The sequence below is a fragment of the Etheostoma cragini genome, chromosome 16 (genome assembly GCF_013103735.1).
Source record: "Etheostoma cragini isolate CJK2018 chromosome 16, CSU_Ecrag_1.0, whole genome shotgun sequence".
Classification (NCBI taxonomy): domain Eukaryota; kingdom Metazoa; phylum Chordata; class Actinopteri; order Perciformes; family Percidae; genus Etheostoma; species Etheostoma cragini.
The window spans coordinates 23,716,476-23,728,335 of NC_048422.1; the positions used below are offsets into that span (position 1 = coordinate 23,716,476).

General features: G+C 42.6%; 1 protein-coding gene across 1 annotated transcript in view; it reads right to left on the reverse strand.

Moving 5' to 3' along the window:
• Positions 1-1,385: 1,385 nt before the first annotated feature.
• Positions 1,386-11,860, reverse strand: part of grk5 (G protein-coupled receptor kinase 5) — a 16,549-nt gene continuing 6,074 nt past the window's right edge. Inside the window, exons 6-16 of the mRNA XM_034896128.1 lie at positions 11,347-11,439; positions 11,097-11,160; positions 9,797-9,937; positions 8,485-8,675; positions 7,250-7,287; positions 6,573-6,662; positions 5,613-5,821; positions 5,395-5,532; positions 5,090-5,227; positions 2,901-3,032; positions 1,386-1,906 (exon numbers count right to left, since the gene is read on the reverse strand). Coding sequence (XP_034752019.1) covers positions 1,817-1,906; positions 2,901-3,032; positions 5,090-5,227; positions 5,395-5,532; positions 5,613-5,821; positions 6,573-6,662; positions 7,250-7,287; positions 8,485-8,675; positions 9,797-9,937; positions 11,097-11,160; positions 11,347-11,439 — 1,324 coding nt within the window. The 3' untranslated portion in view covers positions 1,386-1,816. The remainder of the gene's footprint in view (positions 1,907-2,900; positions 3,033-5,089; positions 5,228-5,394; positions 5,533-5,612; positions 5,822-6,572; positions 6,663-7,249; positions 7,288-8,484; positions 8,676-9,796; positions 9,938-11,096; positions 11,161-11,346; positions 11,440-11,860) is intronic.

Here is an 11,860-nt window from a genome sequence, read left to right on the forward strand (position 1 = left end):
TCTCAAGTACACTGTGGCTAATTTCCACCCATGCCTTTTTAGTTTGGCAAAACAGGAAGTTAAAACGTAAAAAATGATTCCAACAAGCTAATAATGGATGACTGCACATCCACATTTGGTAATTCTACTCTTAACATTTAACGACTGAATCAACTTGTTTCGGTGCTCTGCTTTGCGTTTTGAAGTTGTTTTGCCGTGGAGAGATCTCAGCGGGCATCATGTGGAACCTCTGATGTTCTGCATGTTGTTGCAGCCGAACAGACCCACTTCCATGTGTCGCACACTTTGTGTAGACGCGAGCCAATCCTGCATTCTTTGGTGTGTTCAGCGTTTGTTTTTTGCTAATATTATTTGTTTTAAAGTGTGTGTGTCAGTTGCTTAATGTTTTATACTCTGGGTTAAATAATAAAAAAAAAATGCTTCATGGAAAAACTTGGGGTCATTAATGAATTCTGGATTTGTGTCTTAAACATTTTCGGCTTCTCAGCATTTAAAATAAAGTAGTGCTGCAGGGTACAAGCGGCCAAAATGGGTTTCCTCAGGAGGGGGGGAGGGGGGCGTCTCCCTTAGAGATAGGGTGAGAAGCTCAGTCCTCCGAGAGGAGCTCGGAGTAGAGCCGCTGGTCCTTCACGTCAAAAGGAGTCAGTTGAGGTGGTTCGGGCATCTGGAGGGGATGCCTCCTGGGGGGGTCCCTAAGGAGGTGGTCCAGGCACGTCCAGCTGGGAGGAGGCCTCGGGGTAGACCCAGGACTAGGTGGAAGGACGTCCAGCTGGGAGGAGGCCTCGGGGTAGACCCAGGACTAGGTGGAGGGACGTCCAGCTGGGAGGAGGCCTCGGGGTAGACCCAGGACTAGGTGGAGGGATGTCCAGCTGGGAGGAGGCCTCGGGGTAGACCCAGGACTAGGTGGAGGGACGTCCAGCTGGGAGGAGGCCTCGGGGTAGACCCAGGACTGGCGATGTGCCGTGTTTTTGACACAGAAGTCGTCCATGCTGCCCTTTTACTGGCGTGCTCTGACCCCTACTGGTGATCTCCAGTAATTGCAAAAAGACGATATGAATGCAAACGATCACCCACCCATACTCTGTGTGAACATGAATTGTTTTTTGGTTTCATTTGTGATATTTTAGGGGCCCCCGGAAGGTGAATTTTATAAGTAAAGAAAAGAAAAGAACTCTTAACTAAACTTAATATATTGTAGCAGAAATAAATGTCTTTTCTTTCTATCCATTTAATCTGAATAACACTCAGGCTAGATTTAAATTTAACAAAAAAAAAACTTGTTTATTTAGCCATCACAGCTAAAACAGTGCAACAGGTAAAAGTAGTTTTAATGCCGTGAAGTAGCATCACACTGTGTCACGTGCTACTACACTTTACTTGAAGCTATCTACATAAAAGTGACATGACACAGTCATGACACATGAACCCAAACCATAAAAGAAGCGTTATGGCCTAAACGATATGACTTGTTTATGACACGTTCACGAAAGTGTCATGTCACTATTGTGCAGCTACCTTCATGTAAAGTGTAACACAAAATTCAAGTACTTAAAACGCCACTGACTGACGTCATCAGATTTTGATAATGCATACGTCGCTGCTTGTACAATTATACATGTTTTTCATCAAAGAAGAACTAAAAAAAACTATTATTATTATACAGGGTAGATGTGAGTGGAAGGAAGGAGAACAATACAAACACAGAGAAACATATGCTAAGCTGTTATTTACAGGGAGGAACAGAGCTGCGTCCAGTGTGGTTCTCTCCTCCGGGCGACGGATGTGTTTTAGTGTCTTTTGAAGCTAAAGTCTATGCTCAGAGGGTGGAGCTGTACAGGCCGGACTTCATGTAGCTGTCAGTGGAAATCAAGTGCTGCTTGCTTTCATTCAGGGTATCTGAAGGGTGCTGTTGGAGGAAAAGAAATATTCTGCCGTCACATAACAACACACACACACACACACTTTTATAAACACTAATTTAATGGTGGATAGGAGTAGAGCTTGGAACCGAATTCACTTCTTCTTCAACCCTCTAAAGTATCAACAAATGACTTCATATCCAATTACAATTCCCTTAAGAGTGAATCTCATCGGCGTCAGTGAGCCAATGAGCACGCAGCTGGCTTCTACCACGATCTAATGTCTGTGATTGGCTGTCTAATACGACATGGGAGAGACACGCATGAAGAACTCTACGTTACACAGAGACTAGGAGCTGAAATATAAAGAAAGGGATTTGTGTTGTCATGTTGTGATTTCTTTGTTTTATTAAATATGGTATTATATAAAGTCTTGTTTAGGACCCATTATCAAAGTAATGGTATTGGTTTTACTACCAGTATAATTTTTAATACCTAGCCCTAGATAGGAGTGTAACAAAATATTGCTTATATATATATATATATACACATTATATATATGTGTATTTATAGTGTGTGTATGTGTATATATATGTGTGTGTGTGTGTGTATGTATGTATATATATGTGTGTGTATATACACATATATATATACAGTATATATATGCATATTTATACTGTATGTATGAACAGTATACATGTATGTGTGTGTATAAATGTGTGTGTGCATGTGTGTATATATATATATATATATGTGTGTGTGTGTGTGTGTGTGTGTATATATATATGTATACACACTGTATTTAATGCTTAACGATCCAACATCATCGATTCAAAGTGAAAATATTGATTTATTTTCCGAGAGATGAGTTTTGTTTTGAAACTAAATCTTGACCCGAGCCTTGTTGGATTTGAAGTCTTTTCAGCAGGAAACGGATCTCTTTGATTTCATTGGTTGTGACTGTTGTGGAGTCTTTTCCCAGAGAGTGGTGTTAGTGCTTCTACTGAAGGAAGTGATCGCTCCGCGGTGGACTGCTCTTACTTTTTTGCGGAAGATTCGGTCCAGCAGGCTGCGTTTGGGGCCTTCCGGGTTCTGGGACCAGTCGAGGTCTGGAGGTCTAGATCCCTCGGGGCCGAAGGTATTCAGCTCCCTGAAACACCCGGTCTCTATCACCTGCAGAGGAGGAAGAGAAAGACGGAGAGGTTAGTAGATTCTGGAGTCTGGACTAGTCTCGCTGGGGAGGAGGGGTCTGGCTAGTCCACCACCCAGCATTCCTGGACGGGTGAAAGACATGCTCTGGTTTATTGGTCGGTCTTTGAACCAATCACAATCGTTCATGGCGGCGCTAAGCTGAGCAGAGCGGTGGTGCTTCGGCAAAATAGCCTCTGGAAGAAACTTGTTTTGGTGGAACGTGAATGTTCCAAAGTTGCTTTATGCCGACTAGGGATGTAACGATTACCGGTGTTACGTTAAAAAACGATAAAGATGTTGACGATAACAAATATCCTCGTCATTTAAAATATCCTTATTACCACGGTGTGGAAGATGTGTTTAATCCATCCCAGCTTTAGGACACCTATCAGCCCTCTAAGAGGACTAAGTCTGAAGTAGAGCTGAGCATTATGTTGCCATACAGTGAACCCTCGTTTATCACGGGGGTTTTGTTCCAAGAAGAACCCGGGATATGCGAAATCCGTGAAGTAGTAACCTTAATTTTTTTACAATAATTACACGAGGAAATACTCCGTGATACGTTGAAACCAAAGAAGAAAAACCTGTTTACAGGCCCGAGCATTTGTTTAACAAATAAAAGTACTGTAGAAACGTTTTTTTACAAATAACCACTGTACTGTAAAATAATAATTTTAATCATCAATACGAACTGAAGGCTTCATATGTCGGAGATCAGCACCAAACCCGCGGTGCAGGTGTGTTTTTTCTTCTGAAGCCCGCGGTGCAGGTGTGTTTTTTCGAGAGAAGAACATAGTTATCGGTAGTTGTTGTTGTTTTTTTAAATTCTGGGCAGAAATCCGTGAAGCAGCGAGACCGTGAAAGGTGAACCGCGATAGAGCGAGGGTTCACTGTATATCGATATTGAGATATGAGACTAGATGTTTTCTTAGATTTAAAATATTCTAACATGGCCTAAGGGTCTTTTCCTGGATTTAAAGGCTTCATTACAGTAAAGTTATGTAATTTCCTGAACTCACCAGACTAACTGTTCTGTTATCATCCTTTACCCACTTAGTCGTTATATCCACATTACTGATGATTATTTATCAAAAATCTTATTGTGTAAATATTTTGTGAAAGCACCGATAGTCAACGCTACAAGATCGTTGCAGTATCGATATCGAGGTATTGGGTTTGAAAATATTGTGATTTGATTATCTCCAAATCGGCCAGTCCGAGTCTGAAGCGTGAGCATGTTTTGGTTATTATCAGAATGCCGAAGGACAGTTAATTAAACGTAGTCATCCCGCCTGCAGAGCGTGGAAAGAAAGGACAGAAGTTGCTACTAAAGGCATTGAACGCACCTTTTGAAAGTACAGCAAAAATACCCAAAAACGTGACAATTTTGGTCACTATAAGTGTGAAGTTCATTTTCATACCATATACCAAATCCTGAGAGTCCTGTTTGAGTTGTGCAGATAGTCCAGCTAGCTGTCTGGATCTACCCTGTACTTTAACTGTAATAGGCAATTACTTACCACTGCACTTTAATTCGGACAGCTTCTGACCAAAACTTTATTTATAGCCGCCTGTATATATATATTCATAGTACATACTCACCTGTAAACTCTGTAAACCATTAGTATTCTCAGATATGTTTATTGTACATATCTGTAAAATTTCTACTTATAGTAATATCCAGCTGGATATTATATTCTGTACATATCCAGCTGTAAATCTTGCTCCCAATACTTGTTATCTATATTTTATATTCCAAGTACAAACCCATCTGTAAAACTCTGTTTATAATAGTATTCATCTCTATATTTATTCAGTACATATCCATGTCCTGCTCTTATGGAACCAGTGTATATCGTGCACCTGCTGCTATTGCACTTCCTGTTAGACCCAAACGGCATTTCGTTGCCTTGTACCTGTGTAATGACAATAAAGATGAATCTAATCTAATCTAATCTAATGTAATCTACAAGAGTAGAACGGGGTAGATATATACTAGTCTGGACAGATTTTATGGTGCAACCACGGTATGAATGTACCTCGTTCTGCCAGGCGATAGGGACTCGTCCTGTGTTGAACTTGGTGTAGAAGTCGTTGTCCGTCTTGTCCAGAATGACTCCCTTCACGGTGGAAAACTCCTCGATGTCCTGCACGTCGCTGCAGTACACCTGTCTGGGCTAGAGGAGCAAAACAAGCAAAACTCAGCTTTACCTTCTTATTAGTCACTGGACGCCATCACCAGTTTTGGAAAGTAAGTACATGACTTAAAGACTGTACTTCAAGTATTTTTGCTTTACATTTCCAGGTACACTCAGGGGGTGGAAAAAAATTAAAATTTACTTGCATCAGGTCTGAAAGGAGGAGTAACGAGTCCGGCCTCCAGCATCCGGAAGTTGATTTCTTGAAAGAAAGGATGCGACTGCACGTCCTTCCCCCCCGACCTCTGGCTGCCCAGCCTCTGTTTTGGGTCCTTGTTCAACAGCTGCAGAAACAGAAGAAGAACCTGTTAGTCTCTGGAAGACTGGACTTTGAATGCGATTGAGCATCGTCCCCCGAGCTCACCGCGGAGCAGATGTCTTTGGCCGCCTGGCTGAACTGGTCGCTGTACTCCAGCTGCTCCGCCCGAATCCTCCTCTGCATCTCGGGGGCTTTGGGGTGTTCTCCTCTGACCCGGTACGGGGGCTGCCCCGCCGTCATCTCGTAAATCAGGCACCCGAGGCCCCACCAGTCCACGCTCACCCCGTAGTGCTTTTTGGCGATCACCTCGGGAGCTGAGAGGAGGAAATCAAAATCAATATCACATTATTCTGTTCTAGTCCACAGAGGCAGGAGGAGGAGAGAGAGAAACCCAACGAGTGTCGCAGTTCACGGTGAGTGTCTTAACAGATAGGTTCTCACGCTAATGCTCAGAAAACATTCTTAAAGCAATAGTTCATATTAGGGCTGCACAGTGTATTGGTTTTTAATCATCATCGCGATATAGTGTGAAAGGTTGCGACATATCGCGATAGACACTCCGATTTTTTTGCTAGTTGAAAGAAAATATTAATAGAAAACTGCACGTTAACTGCACATTCTTTCTTTAATGCTGCCTGTTACATTCAATTTAATTAACTGAATAAATGAATGTTGGGAAATCATTCAAATTCAACAAGCAATTTGTTGTTTTTTTAGCAGAATTCTGAAAGACACTTCAGTTATTATCGCAATTTATATCGTTATCGCGATGTTTTCCTCATAACGTGCAGGCCCAGTTCAGAGGTTTTAAAGTGGGTTTACAGTAGATGGCGGTTGGCGTGACAACAGTTTGGAGAAGCTGGCAGGAGTACAGACACAGAAGATAAGAAATGTCCTGCTGTGACGCCATAGTTGGAGGCATGCCATAGAGCAACAACTCCCGTGTTCAGGGAGGTAAAAGGTGTCTGGTGGGTTTGAAGAGAGCAGAGATACACATGCATTCACACTCACACAAACACACACATACACACACACATGCATTCACACACACACATGCATACATACCCATGTATCCCACAGTGCCCACAGTGCCTCGCGCTAGTTTCCCCTCGGCCAGCCTGACAGCCAGGCCCAGGTCAGAGATGCGGATGTGTCCTGCAGGAGGGAACAAACACCAGAGCCACTGAACCGGTTCATAGTTTTTAACAGTAATGACGCACACTCTCTCCTACAATCAATCTGCTTTAAGTCCGTCCCCTCCGGCTCTGCTGGGGCGTACAGTTCGGTCCGTCTGCTGTTGTTGGCAAGAACACAAAAACCATGTGACGTACTCCAACTAGCAATTAGTAATCACTGAAAGAAATGTTAAAACAAAAGGTTGAGACAGAGTTCCAAACCTGCTGCCAAGGAATGAAGGAACAGGTGCAGAGGTTTCTAAAAATAGACACACACACACACACACACACACACACACCACACCTGATTCCCAGAGGCCTTTCACTTCCTTCACCTGGCTTTGTTTGCACCCGTGTCAAAATACCATCAACGTGATCGTCTGGATCAACTCGAACTCTTATCGTTCAGATCCTTTGGGGGCTGATCTCCAAGCTAAAAATAACCGGCTGTCATATGTTTGATCAGGTTGTGTTTACAGAGTGAGGAATGTGACGGTGTTACAGGAAATGAGTGGATGTGTGACACACTGAACCCAAACAGGTGGTGGTAACTGTGGCGCTGCGTACCGTTGTCGTCCAGCAGAATGTTTTCTGGTTTCAGGTCCCTGCAGGATCAAAACACAGCATTTAATCCAGGAAGTGCAGGACGGTCAAGGTCATTTAACAGTGCAAAAACATTTACACAATGTATATTTTATTCTGAAATGCATCGTTCTGCACAATTACTGCTTTAACCTTTTGGACTCTTGGTATATTCGAAGCTAATACTTTTGTACTTTACCCTTGTGTTGTCCTCCCAGGTCAAAGAACAGACAAATAAATGACATTTTTGTCCCTTTTTCAGACTTTTTTTAGTTTTCACTAACACCACCTTACTAGTTTTACACTACTTTTTGGAAACCATGGTCAGTAACCCTCATTTATATAGAATTATACCTAATATTTGAGTTTTAAAAAAAAGCTGAAATTATGAATTATTTGGACTAATAATAAAGGAGTTACGATCAGAGGAATGAAAGTGATTAATTGTATTTGCAAAGAGCGTTGGAAGGAATCCAATCCATTGTTTTGTAATGATAAAAAAACAAAAAAAAACATATTTCTGACATAGACATTTTTTAAAGGGGACAAATTTGACCCAAAGACAACAGGAGGGTTAGGTAAGATTTAGATATATATATATATATATATATATATACATAGTATGTGCAATGGAATACAGCGCTGGTCATGAGTATAGGATCCCAGGCTGAAGTTGACTAAAAGAGGAATAAAAAAATCATCTTTTGGAAATTAATCTTAACCTTTGTGTCGTCTTCCCGTCAACCATGAAGAAAAAAACCATTTTTTTCAACATTATCGCTTTTTTATCAACATTTGTGTCACTTTTTCAATGTTATGGGTGCTTTTTTTCGTTGTTAATGTTTTGTGATATTTTTAATGTTGACATTTTCCGCTTATTTCAACGGCCTGTTTTTTGTGACATTTAAAAAACGACTGAAAACGGGTCAATTTAGCCCAAGGAAAACCGGAGGGTTAGTTCAAAGAAATTAGGAAAAATCCAACCTTTAAGGACACCAATTTTGAGACACAGCCTATGATGGCTAAGGAACTTTTTTCTGACTTTTTTTTAGGGCTTTATGTCAAACTGAATGTGAGAACGCTGTGTGGGAAAAGCAATATGGGCTAAAGGTAAAAAATATTTTACTTTTTACAATTAAACGTACATGTCTGGCCCTGGGTGTGAGTCTCATTTAGTAAAGTTGAGTTTGACACCCCTGCTGACGCAGAATCACACCGACCTGTACAATATGGACTTCTGGTGGAGGTGAATCAGACCGCAGCAGACCTCCGCGGCGTAGAACCGCACCCGGTCTCTGTCCAGGCCGGGCTCTCCGATGTTATGAATGTGAAACTTCAAGTCCCCCCCGCTCATCATGGTCAGAACCATGCAGAGGGCGTGCTTTGTCTCGTAGGCGTACGCCAGATTCACCTGAAGGGAGAGAGGGAAGAAGTGCATGTAGAAGTTAATCACTTTAAGACTTTGAGTGGAAATCTGGGAATATTCTATATTTGTTCTTATTGTCAACAAATCCCCCCCCCCAAAAAAAAGACCAAAGCCACAAAGTGTTAAGCCATCTCCCATTGCTGTCTGACTTCCTGTCTGTCTCTCAGCTCCAAGCCTATTGGACGGGGATGTGGCTTTTGAATCTGGGGTGTGTTTGAAAGTCAGACCTCTCCTCTGCTGTCACGGAGAAATGTGACAACACCTGTCTAGTGACAAACTTTGCATAGGTGCAAGGCAGTAATGTCAATGTGAGACGTTTCAGGGGACGTGAACATAAGAAATACACATTTTTGTGTAGGGGTGGAAATCGCCAGACGCCTCCCGATACGATATCAGGATACAATATTATTGCGTTTTTAAATATATTGCAATATTCTGCGATTATATATTGCAATTTATAACCTTTTTTTCCAACTTCTAATATTTCCCAATTTCAAATGACGTCCCCAAAAAGAAACTTTGTCAAAATCTGTTTCATCTAAAAAGAAACATTTGCATTGTGAAGCAGACAAACTGACCAACACATATATAATATATATAATATATAATAAAAGATCCATACTTTGCGTCTGTGTATTGATACAGTACTGCCACTGAATATATCGCAGTACTATCGATTCCCCCCCCTCCTTAATGTTTTCGGCATATTCTGTTTTAGATGGTTTTTCCGGTTACTTGTTATGCTTTTATTTTATGTTATGTTATCTATATCTGTGCAGCACTTTGGGGCAGTAGTGACTGTTTGTAAATGTGCTATAGCAATAAACTTTGACCTTGACCTTTGACCTTGGCTTGTGGCTCGGAGGCACCCTATGACGTGTTAGCGAAACATTTCCATTTCACTACATAGTACTGTGTGTGTACCACATGTACTGAATGTAAGACAGTATTTGTTAATGGGATGGTTTTGGTCTTTTTACTGGATTTGTTGTCATTAGTGAGCTGATAGTACATCACCAACGTGTCTTTTAACTTGTGATCTTACACCTGTTGGGAAAGCTGAAGGGTTACACAGTAAGAGCCTAACTGTTGCGTAGTAATCTCACCACGAATCGACTGTCCAGCCCTTCCAGGATCTCTTTCTCGTTGAGAGCCATGGCTTCTCCTCTCCTCTTCTTCACGTGAGTCTTCTCCAGCTTTTTGCAGGCGTACATCATCCCCGTGGCTCGCATCTGACACGCCCACACCTGCACACAGAACTCACTATGGTCAAAGGATCGTGGTACGTGGATCTTTTAGCGCTTGTGTTGGGGACTTGTTAAGTTTTGTGTATTAGCGTGGCGTTGTGCTTCGGGGGCCCCGGGGCCTTTTTCCTTTCATGTCAACCGCCGTCGTGGCCTCGCCCTTCGGCTCTCGGAGACCCGTGTTTATTTGTATGCGATTGGACGCATGTTCCACTACTCCCGCCTTGTCCATCGGGTCCCAGGGACCCCCGGAGGACGAGATGAGGGTAGTGGGAAGTTTGTTTGATTGTTGGACGGGTCTCTGGGACCCCGGAGGTTGAGACCACGGTAGCAGGAAAGTACGATTGAATACAGGATGGGTCTCTGGGACCCTGGAGGACGAGATGAGGCTATTGGGATACGCGTTTGAGTGCAGGACGGGTCTCTGGGACCCCGGAGGACGAGATTAGGCTATTGGTATACTTGTTAGAGTGCAGAACGGGTCTCTGGGACCCCGGAGGACGAGATTAGGCTATTGGGATACGCGTTTGAGTGCAGGAAGGGTCTCTGGGACCTTGACAACACAAGGGTTAAGATTGTTGTCAGTATCAAGGTAGTCAATATCGGCAACTTTCATTTCCAGGATTGCTTCGGTGTCGCCGGATGTCCCTTATTTTTGGCCAAGTTGGTGCTCTAACTTCCGGTGGATTTCTGAGGACTATGGTTACCTGGTCCTCAGATCTCTGCAGGGTAAATCCAGACAGCTAGCTAGACTATCTGTCCAGTCTGAGTTTTCTGTTGACAACTAAAACTACTTTTGAACATACACATGTCCCACCAAAACAAGGTCCTTCCGAGATTGTTTTGCAGCGGGATTGCCATGATGATTGGTTTTTCTCCCATATCCCAGAATGCTGTTTCGGACTAGCCAGACCCTCCTTTGCAGCGCTGTGGAGGATTGCTGACAATGTGAGACCAGTTCGGGCAACTACCCATGCAGATAGATCTGGTTTTATGTTTGCAGGTTCTCAGTCATCACAGTTCTCTTCTGAAGACATGTGTCACTTAAAAACAAGGAAAGGCTGCCGCTGAACAATCACAAATGAAATGAGATCTTCAAGCCTGAACAAACCAAAACTGTCCACGACAGAGAAACAAAAAGGGGATGTGGATTCAGTCTTACCTCTCCGAACCCTCCTTTCCCCAGAAGTCTGTACTGTCTAAAGGTCTGCTTGGTGATGGGCTGCCTTGAAGAGAAAGACAGGTTTGTTGTTTTCATTCTTAACGGAAACTGTGACATTACCGTGGCACAGATTCAACAGCAAAGGCAGCCGAGCTTGTTAAGCACAAGCAGACAAACCAGCTCCCCGACCAACCGTCACACATTGTTTTCTAATTCCCTCGTTTCCTCGTTTCAGAACACAGGTACTGACCTCTCCAACATCTTCCACTGCACGAAACGGTCAAAAAACATGCTGTCCTGGTACTGGGTGAAGGGCTCGCCACTGAGGTGTTTATGTAGGTCTCTAAGACACCAAACAGAGAGGTACAGTCCTTATTCTCTAAAAATATACATGCACAAGAAAGGGCTAGGGGTGAAACAATACATCGATCTGGATCAATATGTATCGGCTCAAAGATCCACGATCCAATCTTCAAAAGTCAGAATATCAATATACTGTATGTGTGTAGGAGGCCCATTTATTTTAGATTCAGATTTTGATTAACCCTCGTGTTGTCGACCCGTCTGGGTTGAAATTTCAACATTTAATTTTGTTCACTTTTTCAGCGTATAAAACAAGAATGTTTTTGTAGTTATTTTCCTGTAAATAATTGTTCTTCCTTAAAATACAAGGAGGGAGGGGGGGCCTAAATATACATGATGATATGGGGATATTGTATACTTATGCTCCTGTATTTTAACATAGGGGGTGTATACTTATGCCC